We start from the raw sequence: 19,566 nt of genomic DNA on the forward strand, positions 1-19,566 counted from the left end.
TGTTGTACCAAGGATGTTACGAGAACTAAAGAATTGAGCAGTATACTAAAGAAGGAAAATTAAATGACTATATGTTTAATATTATGTGAATGAATAACGCTAAGAAGGATATTTGGCGATAAACTTGTAGTTGAAATCCCTACAAGTAATGAACAATGGGGGAAGTGTGGGACTTGTTCGACACTCCTACGCAGGCTTATTGACAGTAGTGTCCTTATAAATTTTGATAACTCAAGTAGGCGGAAGGTTCCGTACGATCTTGGGGGTATGCATACTAAGGTGATGGATGTGCGATGGAACGAAACTGTATTTACATTCCATCTAATAGACCAAGTTGTCTATTAAGAATTAAGTTGCCCGTATGATTCTAGTAAGATGATGGTGTCCGTTCGTTGCCAACTAAATTATAAAAGTTATAAATGTAATACACTCGTAGTATCATGTCTAGGAATGTTTCATATTATTTTGACTGTGCTTGGTATACTATTTCATTACTTAAGTACGTACTCAACATAGCTGATTGTTTGTTATATGTGTTTGTTTGTTGACTTGTGATGAACCATTGATATTCAATGGGGAGCAGATTAGGTACATTGTGGAGGCTGCATGAGTTCGGGCATACAGGGGATACTCTTTGCTTTTCTGAACTTTTAGGCTTTGTTTGGTAGGAAAGATTTGTATGGAAAAGAAAGGAAAGGAAAGGTAAAAACAAACTTTCTCATGTTCGGTAAGAGAAAATAAGAGGGGTTTGATTAGAAAGAAGAGGAAGTCAAAGGAAAAGAATACTCTTAAATCCTTGCTTTCCTTTCCTCCCAAAATCGGAGGAATTTGACAGGAAAGAAAGCTAACAAGCTTTTTACCTATGTTTTCTTTATTTCCCTCCTTTCTTTTCCTTTACTAATGACAACCAAACATGTGATTCTTATTAAATCCACCAATTATACCAAACATGAAAACTACAACTACCATCTTTGCTCTTCTTTTCCTTTTTCTTCCTTTCTTTTCCCTTCCTTTACTAAAAAAATACCAAACAAATTGTTAAAGTGTTTTTACTGAACCTTCTAGAGTTTATTTATGAAGTACTTAGTTAATGGTTTTAAATAAAAAGGGGGTCAAGAATAATTCCCAAGTTGTAGTCTACATTTTATTTCCGCTGCAATTTAGTTTTAATAATAATGTTTTAAGTTAATATATTCATTTCAATAAGCCATGTGTTTCACCGCGACAGTAGCACTCCCAAAGTGGATGCGACGTAATTTAGACGTGTATGGATTTTGTGGGTGTTACATATATACTAAATTACTAACCACTAAACCAAGTAATGGTTGGTGATATAATTCTAAAGTAAAATATTAATTAATAAAATTTATAATTATCCGGGACATAGTATGGGCCTTAAAACTATTTATTACATCTATAAGCCAGCTTCGCACCACCAATACCATTCTCTAACACCATCACTAACCAATCGTAAGACCTATTAAGGAGTGTTTGGTTCATATAGTGGCATGAGTTTGAGATCTGGAATGAAACTAAGGTAATATAGGTGTGGAACTTGATACCTAATATCATGTATTTGGTTTTATTTGGGAATAAAAAATTTTCTTTTATTTGATAACTAGAGGTATTGGTATGAACCATACCGACGTCCCCCTTAGGTTTCTAAACCCCATACCTTATGAGTTTGACGTATGGATTTTAAATTTATCAATTAATTAAACAAACACTAATTATGGGTTTTGTTTATTCTAATAAAAGATCTCAAATGGACCCGGTGCACACTAACTTAGTGTGCACCGGGTTGGTAAGATATTAACTTCATATAGTGAATTCTACAGAGATATAGTGAACTTATATACAATATAGTATATTTTATTAACGAAAAACATAATGAAAAATTATATGCAATATAATAGAGGAAATAATTAAAATGTTTTAACATATAGGAATATCTAAGTTGCGTAGTATATATCATGATACGTGTTCTAACATATGGAATGATTTAGTTTCTCCATGATATAATGAGTATCTGAATGATATAGTGAGTTTCTGCTTGATATAGTGTGTGTTTGAATGATATAGTGTTTCTGTATGATATAGTGTGTGTCTGAATGATATAATGAGTTTCTGTATGATATAGTGTGTGTCTGAATGATATGGTGAGTTTCTGTATGATATAGTATGCGTGTGTTTGAATGATCTAGTAAGTGTGATTGAATAATATAGTGAGTTTTCTGCATGATATAGTGCGAGTCTGAATGATATAGTGGAAATCTGCATAATATAGTGGGTTTTCGCATAATATAGTGGATTATTTAGTAATGATATGTTGTTTTGCCTTGTGCATACTAATGTTAACATGAACCGGGTCCACACAAGTCAAATCGATATTCTAAACTCATATCTGAATCATATGAACCAAATATAAATTCGCCTAAGCTAAGATTTGTTACGCTTAAGCACAGAATTGCAAGATTACTCGGGCCAAACAGTGATAATCGGGGTTTCTAAAGATCGAAGTTTGGAGGATTTTCGAAGGCAAAAATTTGGAGAAAAATTTGAATCGAATTAAGGATTTGGGGCTCTTTTCTCAACAGCTTATCTCTTCATTTTTTTTTTTTTGGGAAATTCTCACTGGTACCATCCAACTATCGACTTTTTTCAATGGTAGGCATTATTCATTTACCTTCCCAATGATACCACTATGTTGACTTCTTAATTAAATTGATTTTTTTTTATTATAAATAAGTTAAAATTATTAATGGCTATAAAGTAGAAATACAATCCTACCCATTATCTTAACTTTTCCTCCTATAATTCAACCTCCCAATGATTCATCACATTCCAATTAATAGAGGAAGGTCCAATTTGGTGAGGATGAATTTTTGGTGTTGGGTAGTGCATATGGCAACCAAGTCTTAGATTAGGGTAAATATTCTTTTTTTTAAAAATATTTATTAGTTACAATTAAAGTTTAGCCTAGTTTCTGTTAACAATAAACCACTTTAAATAAAAAGTCATAAATATAGTGGTATTATTGGGAAGATAATAAGAAAATGTCTACCATTGAAAAAAGTCGATAGTTGGATCTCTATTCTATATGGGAAGAGGGGTAGGACACCAAAATATTAGAAACCCCATTTTACCCTCATAACATCTCTATTCTAACTACTTACTTTAATGAAGAATAAAAAAGAAAACTACCTAATTAATTTAAAAAATAAAAAAAGATATTACAAAAAGAAAACCATCAACAATTCAAATATTCCTAATATTAGAAATAATTAATTAATAATTAATTTAATTTTCTTCATCTCCTAAAAATATTAATTTCCTACGTATCTTCGCACGCATCGCGTGCATATAAAAACTAGTGGTACTAATGAGAATTCCTTTTTTTTTTTTTTTTTTTTTTTTTTTTTTTTTTTTTTTACATTCAGCTTTTCAGTTTTCATTCAACAAACATTCAATTTTGACAAAAAAAAATTGTCGTCCGGTCAATTGAACAAGTGTTCTCCGGACTCCGAGTTTCAACATCCCAATGGAGTCGGTGATGATCCAGTAAACCCCAGCATTATCCACCAAATTCTCTCTCCTCTGAGGCTCTGACTTGTTAAGTTGTTACCGTCAACATCATCATCAATGGCCGGAAATTGGTTACCACCAGCTGAACTGACCACAAGCGGACGACCCGTACTTTCCTCAGGCGAAGTAGAATGCTTCCTTCTCTCCGCCGTCGATATCCAACCCGACGTTGACCCATCTCTCTCCTCTTACACCTCCGGCGTTCTCACTCTCACTACCCACCGACTCATCTGGATCTCCTCAAACGACGCCGTTTCCATCCCCCTTTCCCAACTCACCCACATCTTCCCCCCAAAAAAATCCCTCAAATCCATGCTCTCTATTTCCAGCCCTAGGGTTAAGCTCCAGCTTTCTCTCTCCTCAATGGGTCCTACTGTGGTGACGCTGGTGATGCGGGGGAAGTCTGATAATCATGACTTGTTCTATGAGAAGCTTTGGGAGGCGTGGAGGGGGAGAGCCTGGGAGAATTCGGGTGGTAAGCCCACAGAGGCGGAAGCCGAAGCCGAAGCCACTAGCGTAGCGATTAAGGTACCTGTTGTTGGGTTGGCAGGGATATTGAGGAAAGAACAGGAGATGTGGGAGAGTACTGATAAGACCTTGCAAGATGCTTTCCAGGACTTGAATGCTCTCATGGTAACTTGCAGTTTCTCCATCCTTATGTTGTTGTTGTGGAATCATTTTCAGGGATTAAAATAACTGACGGAGTACTAGAAAGAAATTCAACATTTTAGGACTTACACTAATGACAATATTTACCTCCCGAAACAACTGAAAGATAATTCTTAAGATTATGTAGTTTTATTAGTTGATTGGAGAAGAATTTAGAGCAAATGTGTTTGAATTATGATGCATAGGATAATCTGAGTTACTAGCTTAGGGGTGCAACTGAGAAGTAACAAGGGTTTCTAAACTGGGTTGTTTTTGTACTTCACTGATGTACTGATGCAGTTAGACTGGTTGATGTATATTTCTTGTTCTTGTGTTTTGCAGAGTAAAGCGAGGGAGATGGTGATGTTGGCAGAGAAGATGAGGCAAAAGCTTTTGGCAGCACCAAATAATCACTCCAGTGTTGCAAGTGATGAGGAGATGGGGTCTAAAGAAGAGATGCAAGATTGGTTGCTCAGTGTTGGTATCATATCTCCGGTTACAAAAGAATCTGCGGGTGCCTTATATCATCAGCAGTTGTCTCGTCAGGTTGTCATCTTTTGAATTGCAAGTAATTTCATATAAAGCTGTTAGTTTGACATTATAACATAGTTGGCTACCCCTATGCATCAATTGTATTTTCTCTATACTCGTAAGATTTTCTCTTATATTGATAGAGTTCTGGTGCTTACAAATGTTCTTGGTTGACAAACTTTGCAACGGTAAAATCGTAAACTTGAAGGTGGCTATAATTGTTTTTAAAATATAGCATGTAACATTCGATGAGGCATGGCATCTAGATTGCACAAATTTAGCAGAGAATGGTTAATTAGTGTGTTTCTCTAGAGAAGGTCGTGCAACTGTGATTCTTAGCAGAATTTTTTCATTGAAATACTCGTATTTTTGCCGTGGTTTGATTATACAAAAGTTCCTACCTGCACATGCTGTACGACATCTCTAGTAAAACCTGAACTTGTTGGTTTACTGCTGATTTGGTGATCTTAAGGACAATGATTCTAGTGGATCCCTAAAATATATTGAGAATTCATCTAGATTGTTACGAGAATTCACAACTTAGAGATAAGCAAAAACTTGAACAAGGAACAACTAAACGTCCACCATTGGGTAAACGATAGCTATATTACTCAGACATATAGCTATCGTTTACCCAATGGTGGATGTTTAGCTATATCATCTCCCTGAAATAAGCTTCTGAAGCTCAAGAGGACAAAACCTTAGTAGGTTTTGTCACAGCTGATGCCTAGTACAAGAATTGTAGAAAGCATTCCTTTTTGATGGACTTGGAAAGGCTGCGAGGCAGACATGGAATTCTGCAAATGGTGAGAAACAGAGAGACCTAGAAGGAAGGGAAGACTAAGAGAGGAAAAATTAAGAAAGGAAAAGCTAATAGGGGGTTGAGAGAATCAAGAAGAGAGAAACGAATCGGTGGCAGGCAAATTCTAACTGCACAAGCATGAGAAATGATAAGAATACATCCGTTATTGACATAGACTCTTATACTTACCTTCTGAACATTAAGTAATTAGGAAGGAAACATATTTACAATGCTTTATTAAGCATACATGAGGAACTGCATAATCTTCTGCGGGTTTTTGATCTTTGCTCTGTGCCTCCATATGCGTCCTTGGTTGCACATCTTGTGTACCTAAATTTTTGCCCCTCTCAACTTGTCAACCTAGAGTCAAGATTTGGATTGGCAAATCTGGGGAAATTAGTATTTCTTTGCTAAGCAAACATCTTCCTTTCTTCTCTGATGTTTGTTTTCTTGTAGTTAGCAGATTTTGTCAAGGTTCCACTGGAGAGAGCTGGAGGAATGATTAACCTTATTGATATTTATTGTCTTTTCAATCGTGCTCGTGGGACAGGTCTGTTTTCAACTATTGTTAGTCTTTTTCCTATCTCTGGAATTCTGGATTCTCTTTTACTCTCTCAATTTCTCGAGCGTTGTAGCATTGAGTATTTCAATTTGTGTGAGATTCGGTGCTGAGAATTTTTGGGTTTTGCTTTGCAGAATTGATCTCCCCTGATGATTTATTGCAAGCATGCACTCTCTGGGAGAAGCTTGATGTGTAAGAACAATATAATGTTACCACCTGAATCTCTTTTTAAGTAGCTCAGATGATATTCATATTGGTATTATTTTTGTTTGACAGTCCTATAATGCTGCGAAAGTTTGATAGTGGTGTTAAGGTCATTCAAAGCAAGTCCCAAAGTGATGAAGAGGTGATTGCTTCTTCTGTTTCTAAGTCATGGTGTCTTGTATATTTAGTTCTGATCCGTCCTGAGATCGAACTCTCAATAATTTTTGTTCCATATTACTTTTCCTTTTTCCTGTCCATCTGTACATTTTTTATATATGGTGATGTAGTATAATTTCTTGCTACATTGTTTTAATAGATGCCTTGGAGAACTTAGTTTTAATCACTCATGGAGAAAAAATTATTTGGCTACAGGTTTTTGGTAGAATCAAAACTCTTGTGCTGAAACCGGAAGCTCTCCAAATAGGAGTAAGTGCAAGTGATGCTGCAATGACGCTTGGGATAGCCCCAACTATGGCCAAGGAGCATCTTCTCGCTGCCGAAAGCAAAGGTGTGTGTTTGCTCTTGCAAAATAACTGCAAATTTTATGATATTTTTTGAGACTGAAGTATCATTCCAATGCCACTGGCAGGTCTACTTTGCAGGGATACCAGTCCGGATGGCTTCAGATTTTTTGTTAATTTATTTCCAGAAATCAATTTGGACGACATATACTTGTAAGATAGCTCTCATGTCATTAACGCTGCTGCTTTGTTGCATACAGGCTATGATGCTTGTTTTAGTTGCTCTCGGATGAAATGTTCTGATTTACACATCCTATCAAGGTTGATGAATAATGAGCCTGTTTATGAAATCCATAAATATTCTTTAGACTGATGATCAACTTTTCTGGGGATAGTTGTTTTGATGTGGCCATGCCTCCATGTATTGGAGTTGCTTGTGTGGTTCAAATTCTCTGTTCTCATTTGGAAATATCTGTCACTTTTTCTCTTCTGGATGACTGTATGGGATAAAAATGGGGATAAAAATTAGGAAAAGAAGACCCCTTTTATGACTATGTTCCATTAGTGCTGACATGTTAAAGTTTGTTCCTGGGTTCTGCTTCTTTTGTGAACGATTCCTTTTTGTTTATATCAAGTTTGTAGTGCATATGATTGTCGTTTATTCAATTAGTCTTACCATGCCTAATAAAATGTAAAAGGGTGTTACCTTTTATTGTGTAGGGGCTTTCTTATGCTCACTCATTTTGCACTCGTCAGACTTTATATGATATGATATGTCTGAACATTGCTTATTTGCAGGGTGAAAGATGCTGGGGTTTATGCTTCCTGGGTTGCTGCTGTCTCCCCATCTTAGTAAGATTTCCTCAACTCTTCAATCTTTTTATTTCCTTTCTTTGTCTTTCCTTATAATGGTTCACTTACTTCCAGATCAAAGATTTACGTGAAAGTAAAGGTCAAAGACAGTCTTTGTCTTCCCGCTCGAGTCTGATAATGTCCGATGCATAAAATCCTGTTTGTTTGGTGGTAATAACATATCATTACAGGATCATCACCGGCATTTCATATATGACGACTAAGAATGCATACCAAGCGTTGTGTCCTTTTTTTGGGGTCAGGGGAAGGGGGTTTGTATCTTTTGTAACATAGCTCTTCTGATGTATCCTCCTCAAAGGTTGTGAAAATTGTAATCTTCATCTTATCAAGGTTAGATTGGGTTCTTCTCTTTTTGTTTTCCATAGCTTCCTTTTCTCTCAATTACGAATTTGAATTTTCCAAGCGCAACACATGCTTGTTGCACGGCTTGCACTATTAATAGGTGCGACATCTTCCCATGGATGACACTGGATAAAGTCCCAATTAGTACATGCTACATTCGGCGGCATTTTGTAATAATTGCAAGTTTCAATGGTGTTCTCGCATCCCTGTACACTTTGACTTAAACGATATACTAAATTTTGTATAAGACTACTTTGCAATAAAGTTATGGCAAGTTTATCTCATTTTGTTTCTTAAAAGAGTCATTTTGTAAGTTAAAGGACTACTTTATAAGTTAAAAGGGTCACTTTGTATCTTAAACGGGTTACTAAATTGGCGATTTTGGTACTTTGTTAAAGGTTGTGCTGATAATTATTTGTATTTCTTAAATCTCAACAAAAAATCTTGGGTGTAATAGTTACACCATAAGTTATGTCCCTTTTCCCCTCTTTTTCCTCCCTCTTGCTTCCCATATTCTTTCTCTCTCCTAAGTTTCGTTCCGTCGAGTTTTTGTGATGCATTTTTGCCATAGTTATTCTTACAGTGTATTTGGTATAGAGGAATTGGATGGAAAACAAAGGAAGTGGAAAGAAAAAAATACTTTCCTATGTTTGGTAAAAAAAAAATAACAAGGGATTTAATAGGAAAGAAAAGGAAGTGAGGGTAAAGAAAACTTTATAAATCTCCCCTTATTTTTCCTCCCAAAATTGGAGGAATTTGAGAGGGAAGAGATAATTAATTAAAAATTGATTTATCTTTTCTCAAATTTTACTTCCCTCCATTACGTTATTTTCTCCCTCCAAAAATTACACATATATAATAACCCTTTCTTTTCTCTCAACTCACCTTCATCCATAGCCCTCATAATAATATATAAAGGTATGTGTTCTATTATCAGTTTTTTTTTTTTTAGGGAATTCTATTATCTCAGTTTTTTGCAATTAAATTGGTGTATATAATTCGTTGTTCTTGCCTGTAATTTCTTGATTTACTACTTTATGATTTCATTTATACCTTGATTTTTTTCGCAATTAATTAGTGTATGTAATTCGTATTTTAAAGTAATTGTATTTTGTCGAACAATTGTATGTTAAGTTTAATCTGGAGCAATTTTCTTCTCGGCCTCTTAACTGCAGTGGCTATTGTTACCCACCAAACTCAGAAACAATTTCGCATATAGATTCCGCGTGGCTATTGTAGTGAACATTTGCTGAAGATCATAGTTTTGCTATAACTAATCGAGTAACTAATAGTAATGTTAAAGGATTGCAACAGTGGCTATAATTTCTTAATGTTAAATGACTTCTTTGTTTTTGTTTGTATCTTTGTGTGTATATGTGCTCAGTGTATTTTAATTGTCAAATATAGTTATTGTGTGAACGAGCTCCCTTTTTTTTTTTTTGGGTAATGATATATGTAGCCCTTAGGGCTACATATAAGCATTAAATACATTTCTTTAAATGGAAACAGTTTAAGAATTCAAGATACATTTTCACATCAATTGAGGTAATAAATGTTTGATTCAATATTTTATTTCGATTTTAAGCACCTTATACATAGCCCTTTTTTCCTTTTTTTTATTGTTCTTATGCTGCTAATTGATGAAGGTAGTGTTATTTTCAAAACAGTTACAGTGCACTTGCACACCTTAGTACTAAGAAATACACTATCAATATATCTCTAATATATAATTAATTTTATAATCTGTTATTATAGATGGAAGAAAATTTTATCAATAACGAGGATATATTAGAAGATGCGCAAGTTCACAATGAAACGAGGATACTGAGTTTGAAAATTGGGTTGTGATTTGGGATAGAATGGAAAATTTAGCTGCCATCCAAATGATTTGTTTAGTTGCATATGGATTTTATACCTATTACGAAAAAAACTCCATTATGAGTTATAATCATATGCCTTCTAGAGAACAAACAATTGAACGGCAGACAGTAAGGAAAAACCTTTTTGAGTTCATTAACTATACTAGGAAGAGTCCTCACTCAGAAACTTTTGTTCAACTATGTACTTTAATGCGTACTAGTGGCCAATTGAAAGAAACACGACTAGCTCATGTAGAGGAGCAAGTTTCAATATTTTTCTACACAATAGGTCATAATGTAAGGAATTGCAGTTTGCAAGTCACATTTCGGCGTTCTGGTGAAACCATAAGCCGAAATTTTCATAAAGTTATTGAAGCTATCCTTTCATTAGAAGATCAATTCCTTATACAATCGGATGGCTCAAATGTTCCTCTAGAGATTCGAAACAAGCATAGATTTTATTCATACTTTAAGGTAACTTTTTAAAAATAAAGTCAGCAACAAATAATACTTTTTATGTAGAGATAAAAATTAAATTAAATAAATTTTATGTCAGGATTGTGTAGGTGATATTGATGGGACACATGTTCGCGTCAAAGTTTCTAACACTAATGCACCGATGTATCGTGGTAGAAAAAATTGACCTACACAAAATGTCTTAGTTGCATGTTCATTTGACTTAAAGTTCACTTATGTGTTACCTGGATTGAAGGGAACATCGTCAGATTCAAGGATACTTAAAAATGCATTAACTAGAGAAGATAGCTTGCATAATCAGGAAGGTATAAATAAACTCATTGACATTTTTACACATATTACACACTTCAATTAGCTTATTTCCATTAATATTTTTAGGTAAATATAATCTGGTCGATGCCGGTTATATGCTCACGGGTGGCCTTATAACCCTTTATAGGGGTGTACGTTATCATCACTTGAAGGAGTACTCGTCACGTGGCCCCGAAAATTCTCAAGAACTTTTAAATCTTCGACATGCATCACTACGTAATGCTATTGAAAGAGTCTTTAGAGTCTTAAAGAAAAGATTTGCTATTATTGCTAGTTCAACAGAGCCACATTACTCTATTGAAACACAAAGAGACATTGTTTTGGCATGTTGTATCTTGCATAATTTTTTAATGGCTATAGATCCTGACGAGGAACTTATTGCCGAGGTTGACCGTGAACTATCAAATAGGCCTGCACGGATAAGGCGCAATATTGTAGGAGATGATGATAGCGAAGAAGGAAAAATTATTCGAGACAATATAGCAGCTCAAATGTGGAACAATTATACACAATATCTAGCTCTACGGGGTGACATGACTTGAATGTTTTTTTTTTTTGTTTTTTTACGTTAACTTCTTTTCAACTGATGTTTGTTAGTTTTGAATGACATTGGAATGTATTTTTTATAAGATTTGAAATAATTTACTATAATATGATTAAATTCATATTTCATTATATTTTATATTTTTTGATTAGTCAGATGGATGTGCCAAACAAGAAACCTAGTGGGTGTCAAATCAAATGGACTGAAAATATGGATGCACTTCTAATCGAGGCATTACTTCACCAACAATTGATAGGCAACCGAATCAATGGTCAATGGACTTTTAGTTCTTATGATACCATGGTTAAAGAGCTACGTGAAAAACTCGACCTTCCGATTAAGAAGGAACATTTGCAAAATCGACAAAAAACTTTGAAAAAAATTTTCAATGATGCGTATGATATGTTCAAGAACTCAAGTGGCTTTGGCTGGGATGAGGAAAGTAAGCGTTTTGTGGCTGAACCTGAAGTATGGAAAGCCTTGATAGAGGTACTTTTTGATATAGTAAATGTTCAAAAGCAATTTCATTATACTGGGTTGCTTGGTGAGCTTATTGTCATTTTTTTCTATCTGTAACCCTTCATGTAAATATTTTGTTTTTTTAAGGCTAAACCTGAAGCTAAAAAATGGACAACTACTCCTCTTCCTTTTTATGAAAAGCTCTTGGATCTTTCTGCAAAGGATAGAGCAAATGGTAAAGCTTCTCTAACTGCAAAAGAGAGAGCACGTCAAAGGAGTAGCAATGAACCAATTACTATCGATGAGATTGATGTTATGGTCACCCAAAATGAAGCAACATTACAAGGCTTTGATCCTAATTCTCCTTCTGCGGCAAAATCTACATCTCCTACAACTCCAAAAAGTGAAAGTTCATCTAAAGGAAAGAAAAGGAAAGAAATTTCGGAGGAAGACTATGAAATCAAAATCTTAAAGCAAGGACTTGATAGTGTTGCTGACGCAATAAGGGAAGGTAATTCTATTTTGAAGCAAATTTGTCCACGAGTTTACTCAAGTGATGAAATCTATGAAGAAATTGTGAGCATAGGAGTTGAAGAAAGCAAACAATTCAAAGCTTATAGATATTTGAATGCTAATGACACGAGGGTGAAAGAATTCTTTGGTTGTCCAAAGAATTTTCGCAAAGCATTTCTCATTCAAATGATGGAAGAGGATGGTGTATTTATTTAACAAGTTTTACGATTATTTAAACTTCAAACATTTTTCTGCAATGTTTTATGGACTATTTGTCTAAGTTTTCATGACTTATTTCTACCTTCAATAATCTTTGTTGACACATAACATAAATGGTAGTTGGAATGGTGCCTTTGGCTTTCTTGGTTTGAGTAGTGCCACTTTCTTTTGTTTCATGTCTTTACCGAGTATATAAATCAGTATGTGAATTTTTGTTCTTCCAAACATAATATTTCTTTCCTTTCCTTGTTATTAACCAAACATCAGAAAGTTTAGTTTTTTTCCTTTCCTTCCTTTCTCACCTCTTTCATTCCCTTCCTTTTCCTTCCTTTCCTTTACTAAAAAAAAAAATACCAAACACACTTCGGAAGTGACAAAAATATCTGCGGAAGGCGAACCCTAAATTCGCCGCCGCCGATCACCACTATCTAATATGTATGTCGTTGATCTACACCTTAGAAAATTTTTGTGGAAGATAAGCTTTGGACTTTTTGAAGATTTTGGTGTTTATTTTGAGCTAAATAAGAGGTATTATATAAGAGAGTTGTGATAAAGACCATCATTTTCTCACATAAAAATTTTCAATAAAAAATAAGAAAAAATTTCACAGATAGTAAGTTAATTGAAAGTGTTAATTAAAGTAATGGATGAAAGAGCAACAATTAAAGTAGGAAATGACATCACGGCCATCATCAAGTTTTCGGCGACAAAAGAGAAAAATGTTTTTTATTGGAATTCGTTGGAAAATGATATAAAAGTGAGAAATAATGATATCATTTCTATTATAAATAATATGAGCTTGAGATATAATGATAATATATATAAAGAGTTGACAAATAAACATAAAATAGGATAAAATGATACAAGGATGATAAAATAACATAAAAGTAAGTCATAATAATATCATTTATCTTATAAATGATATATGTTGTGTAATAATGATAAGGCATACAAAAAGTTGAAAAATGATAATCAAATAAGGGCAAATGACATGAGATAACTCTAATATTGTAATCTTCCATAATTTTACGGATTTTATAAATATATTTTAGTATTTATATATTTTTATTTAAACATAATTAAGTTTCAAATGATTTATATATTTAAAGAAGGTTGACTACTTTAAAAGTCAAAAGAAATTATTTTAAGGATTTAAGGAAGTTTAAAATATTTTATTTAGGCATGCTTTGAAACAGGTTTGAAATACTAATCTGATTTGGAAAAGAAGTCTAAGTGGACTTGAGGAACCCATAATTCTAAGTAGATTAGAGAAAAGGAGTTATATTGATGTTAGGAGTTCTACTTTATTTATCTTATTCATCATCAAACATAATTGAGCCCAATCTCTTTTTCCTAAGCCCAAACTCCTTATAAATATCTTAATATCCAATTATTTTACCCCACACAAAGATTATTTTTTCTCTCCTCTCTTAAAGTTTTCGGCCAGCCTTTATTTCTTCTCTCTCCTCACGTTTTTTTTCCGGTTCTTCCTTCTCTCAAGTTTTCTTCTTCTTCAAGTAACGTTTCTTCTTTGACAAGAAACGTCACAACACCTTCACAATCACCAAGCATTGCGCCGCTGTTGCTGCCGTGTCTCCCTTTTTCCGGCACTTCATTGTTCTTCTTGTTGGTTCTTTGATTGTTGTTGAATTTCTTTTCTTCTTCCTCAAGTTTTCATTAAAGTCTATGTTTTTATGCGTTATTTTAATGCTAATCATGATTATTGGTTTTAATTTACTATTTTAGTAAATAATCTTGAGTCATGTATATTATATATTAAAAGAATAAAATTTCAGATTTGTTTATTATCTTTAGATTGAAGTTTTAACCATTAAAGCATAGATTTTTAGGGTGTTAATTATTAGAAAACCATAGTATTATGTTATAAACTATGAGATTGGTTTAATTCATGAATTTTAAGCACGTTTAAATATGTTCAAAGAGGATTTTATGGTTTTATAAGTTGCTGGAATTTTAGAAAAGGCTTTAATAATGGAGATTAAGGATTTTAATTACTAGTATGGTTGTACTATGCTAGGAATTAAAAGTAATTGAAGTTTTGATAGTAAAACAACTTTTGAATATGTTTAAAGGGGATTTTAAGTATTTTAAAGTTGCTGTATTTTATTTAAGAGTATTGATTTTAGTTTGTATTGATTATTTTAGGCGGAGAATACTCAATAGGTGACTTTTAAGGAATTAAAGGTGGCCTATCAACTAGTTTACACACGGTACGTACATACCTGTGTGCTATGTGATTTAGTATCATGATTTAAGAAGAAAAAGTTATAGTATCATGTATAGTAACTTTATAAGTTCATATGTGATTTCTAGTATGATTGAATTTTACATGCTTTATGCCTGTGTGCAAGCATGTTAATTATGAGATTGATTATGAGTTCAAGTTTATCATGTTTGTATGGAATTACTGATGCAAGCATGTGGATGAGAACTTTATTGATTAATTTACATGGGGGAATTAATATTATTGAGATTCACTAGTAGAATAAATGCTATTTGCTGCGGTTAAAAAGTGCCCTATTGCTGCGGTTTTGGGCGCGCAGCAATTAAGGGTACAGCAATAGGTATTAATTATATTGCTGCGGTTTTAAACCGCATCAATATCTCAACATATTGCTGCGGTTTCTAGCACAAAATCGCAGCAATATTATCATTTTTTATCAGAAAAAATCTAATATATTGCTGCGGTTTCTGGTCCAAAACCGCAGCAATATGACCTGGTGTAGAAAAAAAAATTTTTTTTTTTTTGCATTTGCCAATTAAATTTGAAATATTAAAACCAAAAAATTAACATATTCACTATCCATTAAATTTACAGACAAACTGAAGATAAAATATTCATTAATATATAAAGATGAAAAATCTAATTACATCAATATTACAAAAGAATCAATGTTAAATAGAAAAGCAAAATTAAAAAAAAATTACTAGATTAAGAGAATTTAGTTTAATTGAAGTGAAAACTACTACCTGCCGATAAGGGGGAGTTCTAATCTTTGGGGTCGTGGTTGGGTACCACGTATAAGAAAAGAAATTCGAAAAAAAAAATCAGAATCTAACACGTATAACAAAAGAAATTCGAAAAAAAAAATTAAAAGAATAACAAAAATCAGAATCTAAACATTAACATCATATGAATCTTAAAAAATAAAAATGAAGAAAAAAAATGAAAACAAGATCTGGATTTTTGAGGAAGACGGAACGACGAAGACTTCGAGCGAACCGTCTTCGCTTGGTGAACCGCCGAGCACGGGCTTCAAAGGGATGCGTCTTCGTCTTCGTCTTCGCCCGGTGAACCGACGAGCGCGGGCTTCAAAGGGTGCGCCTGGTGAACCGACGAAGAACACGGATGAGTGCGGTCTTCGAAGGAACTTCATCGCCGGAAACTTCGAACAAAACTCGCCGGAAATTCATCGCGAGAAGTCTAAATAATGGAAAAAAAACGAAAAACACCTTAATAATTTGGGATTATGAAGGAGATTGATCTGATAAACAAGCCTTGCGAGGTTAAGATTGATCTGAGGGTGAGATTTGTTAAGGGTTCGGATCTAGCGTGTTTAGAGAGGAGAGATGAGAGAGAGAAGAGAGGGTTGAGAGGATGAGAGAGAGAAGAGAGGTGAGGCGCTTAGACTGAGGGTGAGAGATAGAAAATGAAGGAAAAAACCTTAAGTGTGAAAGATTAGAACCCGTCTTTTTTTTTTGGCTAATATTGTTGCGGTTTGCACGTAGGATCGCAGCAATATATTAAAAAAATATTTTTTTAATATATTGTTGCGATCCTACGTGGAAACCGCAGCAATATTAGCTGTACAGGGCCCCACATATTTTTAAATTGGTAACTGTTATACAATATTGCTGCGGTTTTGGGTGGGAACCGCAGCAATATTGTCAAATTCTATTTTTTATTTCTTTTTGCGTGTTATATTGCTGCGTATAGGTAAAACCGCAGCAATATCACCGCAGCAAATAGCATTTATTCTACTAGTGATTGAATCATGTTTATTCATGTGTTCCCTTACAAGTATTATTTTCACTACTCTATAAGGACTGTGGGCCTTATCTGGTAAGTTGACAAGTTATGCCTTTGAAAGGTAATGATTGATTGTATTGGCTAGGTTCAACGAAATAAGAAAGATTGAAATTAAAGGAAGTAATCTTGGGTTGTAAGTTGTGATCACTTATTAAATCCTAAGATAAAAGAAGTTCAGATATGAATGCTTGATTTACTGTTTCTGTGTTGTTTGTATGTGTGTCATAAACAAGTAGTAATTTGTAAATAACATAAAGTGTAACGAGGGTAGTTATAGACTTTAGACTGATGCACGTCTAGAGTTGGACATTTAGGAGTTGGGGTACATGGTGAGCGTGCCATGACTTTTTCAGGGAGATGTGTTGATCACCATCCCTATTATTTTTCAAAGGTTCCTCGATATCGCAGGTCATTCTGAAATACGTGGTAGCTCACGTATCTCGTCTTCGTAGGTGAAGGCATTAGTAGATAAGACAACTCAAGTCCAATAACTATTCCATTAAAGTAATAAAAATATACTTAAAGTTTAGTTCAACAGAAGTCATCTGCAGAATGTTATACTGTATACTATTATTTATCCCTACATGTTATTTATTAGTATCATGTTAAGAATATTTATGTATTAGTATGTAGTACTCGGCTTTGTTGATTATGTGCTTTGTTTGTGATTTTTGATTATGGTTTTGCCTTATTGATCCTGTGATGAGAGAGATTGCAGTGGGTAATGGACCCTACCCGGATCCGTGGATCCAGATCCATTTTTGACGGATCTGGATCCTCAAATTTTGGACCCTATGGATCAGGGTAGGATCTGGATCCTCCATGAAATCTGGACCGGGTCCTAAATTATTACCCAGATCCAGATCCGTTTACCCATTTTTATAATATTATTATAATTTAATATTATATTTTGGTAATATTATAATATTAGTTATTACATGTAGATTTTCGCTTGAATTTCGGATTATTATTCTAATTATTGTGTGATTTTTTGTGCGAATTTGGAGGACAATTAAGTTCGAAAATTGGGTTGATAACTAATCTACAATTTGATAATTGAATAGTTGTAAATAGTTGCAATGGTTATTTTTCAAATTTTAAATCTATTTTTTGGTTGATATTAGATGACTTTATTATTTAAAATCTTTAATTATTGTGAAAATTAGGTTAGTTTGAAGACAATAGGCAAGGATCCATTTTGGATCCGGATCCATAGGATCCATACGGATATGGATCTGGATCCTCACTCTTATTACCCAGTGGATCCGGGTAGGATATGGATCCTTGCCTAAAAAACGGATTTGGATCTGGATCCTAGAGGACCCTGTCCAGATCCTACCCATTCCCATCTCTAGACTGATGACCCAATTTTGGTGAGCAGATTCTTTAAATCATTGACATTTACAGGTTCGCAGATGTTTCATCATTGGAAATCTGGGAATGGAGAACTTGTGTAATCTAGTATATCTTATTTTCTGCACTAGTAGGAAAGTACTTTAATAAGTTTGTTTGAGTAGACATACGTAGAGTGTTTGATTTTAAGTACTTATTAATTTATTTATGATAATAAAGTATGAAGTTTATTTAGATGTTTCCGCTGTAAAATTCTGAATAAGCCGATACGTTATCACACGGGTGATAAGCCGATAAGTTCTCTTTAAAGATACATTTATATGAATATATGTAAAGATTAATGTAGATTTTTGCAAAATTATCAATGTTCGTTTGTAATAATTAAATGTTTATTGGACTATAAAATATGATCAATTCTTTACATGAACGAACAAAGTTGTGAACAAAATGAACTCTTTAAATTATGGAAGACCTTTTTCATTTTACCCATTTTTTTATAAGGAAAACAAACTTAGGAAAGACCCCTAATTAGTCTGAGGGTCAACCTAAAACATCCTTACGGATGATGAGGGAAAAATCAATACAATAAGGGGGAAACCAGTACAAGAGGGAGGAATAACTATGGCCCTTGTTAGCCATGAAATCCGTTGCTTGATTGGCTTTCTGGAAACAATGGTCAATCTGGCACATAGCAAACTTAGACATCATTATTCTTGCATCATAAACCATATTGTTAATTTCCCAAGGTGTAGACCAACAATTTTTAACAGCATTAACAACAGAAAGATTATCCCCTTCCACTAATAAGTGTGAAATACTAAGAGAAGCAACTCCTTTAAGGCCTTCCACAAGGCCCCAAGCCTCTACTTCAAGAATAGAAACAGAAGGGGCCAAATTTTTAGCACCTGCAAGAAGAACCTTGCCATTAGAATCTCTTAAAACAAATCCACAAGTTGCATTACCATTTGCTAATTTAAAACCATCAAAATTTAGTTTCATAAACAGGACCGGAGGGGGGCCCAAATCAGAGTTTTTCCCTATCTACACCTAGCAGCAGGGACCATAACACCCCTCGGAGGGGAGACTGGAGGCAGGTAACTCAACCGACGAGCTTTCGACCAATTTGCAGCGAATTTGAATATACCAAGAGAAGCTTGTCTAAAAGTGACAAATTCATTATTAAAAATTATCTTATTTCTAAAATACCACACAAACCACCATATCATGGCAGGGTGATGGATATGCTCCTTAGAGGATGCATGTAAGCACAAATTCAACGTGCTCCAGAAAGACAAGGGATTTGGAATATAAGAATTAGGGAATAAAGGCCAATTAAAACCCTCATGCAACGTCTGCATAACATCTCGGGTAAAGGGGCAGCAAAAGAAGAGATGAGTAGCTGTCTCAGAGTGGTAATTACAGAAAATAGACTGTTGAGGAAGAAAAACATGACTTTGCTCCAATATGGACTTAGTCGGTAGTCCATCATTATAAGCTTTCCATAAATTTTTGTTGATTTTGGGCGGAACATCCATGTTCCAAATCCACTTGAAATCAACATCATCATTATGATAATTAAACTCTCCTTGGATTAAACGAACCCCAGATTCAATCGATTACTCACCATCTTGAGTAAGGCCCCAAAAGAGTTCATCTTCCTTTCCCGAGCACGGAATGTACAACGAGCAAATGGTGTCCACTATATGAGTAGGGACAAGAGAGAACAACTTAGAACGATTCCAGGAAAAATCTAGGTTCATGATATCAACAA

At 34.2% G+C, this 19,566-nt stretch overlaps 3 protein-coding genes across 5 annotated transcripts; 2 read left to right on the top strand and 1 right to left on the bottom strand.

Annotated features, from left to right (window-relative positions):
• Window positions 1-3,468: 3,468 nt before the first annotated feature.
• Window positions 3,469-8,292, top strand: LOC104883788 (vacuolar protein sorting-associated protein 36). 2 transcript variants are annotated; one of them, XM_010668352.3, is made up of 9 exons: window positions 3,469-4,218; window positions 4,576-4,779; window positions 6,023-6,116; window positions 6,263-6,320; window positions 6,405-6,474; window positions 6,705-6,840; window positions 6,922-7,006; window positions 7,592-7,645; window positions 7,728-8,292. In XM_010668352.3, coding segments are annotated over exons 1-9 (1,278 nt in total). In that variant the 5' UTR covers window positions 3,469-3,642; the 3' UTR covers window positions 7,729-8,292. The 2 variants fall into 2 exon arrangements, with proteins under 2 accessions (XP_010666654.1, XP_010666653.1); XM_010668351.4 differs by having other exon boundaries at window positions 3,470-4,218; window positions 7,721-8,292.
• A 413-nt stretch (window positions 8,293-8,705) lies between these two features.
• LOC104883794 (uncharacterized) lies at window positions 8,706-12,631 on the top strand. 2 transcript variants are annotated; one of them, XM_048643046.2, is made up of 3 exons: window positions 8,706-8,926; window positions 11,357-11,689; window positions 11,807-12,631. In XM_048643046.2, exons 2-3 carry the CDS (start codon window positions 11,357-11,359, stop codon window positions 12,386-12,388), a joined length of 915 nt encoding a protein of 304 aa, XP_048499003.1. In that variant the 5' UTR covers window positions 8,706-8,926; the 3' UTR covers window positions 12,389-12,631. The 2 variants fall into 2 exon arrangements, with proteins under 2 accessions (XP_048499003.1, XP_010666659.2); XM_010668357.3 differs by lacking the exon at window positions 8,706-8,926 and having other exon boundaries at window positions 10,530-11,689.
• A 5,704-nt stretch (window positions 12,632-18,335) lies between these two features.
• Window positions 18,336-18,794, bottom strand: LOC104883793 (uncharacterized). The gene has a single exon (XM_010668356.1). The coding sequence runs from the start codon at window positions 18,792-18,794 to the stop codon at window positions 18,336-18,338; it is 459 nt and encodes a 152-aa protein (XP_010666658.1).
• Window positions 18,795-19,566: the final 772 nt, after the last annotated feature.

The sequence above is a fragment of the Beta vulgaris genome, chromosome 4, assembly GCF_026745355.1.
Source record: "Beta vulgaris subsp. vulgaris cultivar EL10 chromosome 4, EL10.2, whole genome shotgun sequence".
Classification (NCBI taxonomy): Eukaryota; Viridiplantae; Streptophyta; class Magnoliopsida; order Caryophyllales; family Amaranthaceae; genus Beta; species Beta vulgaris.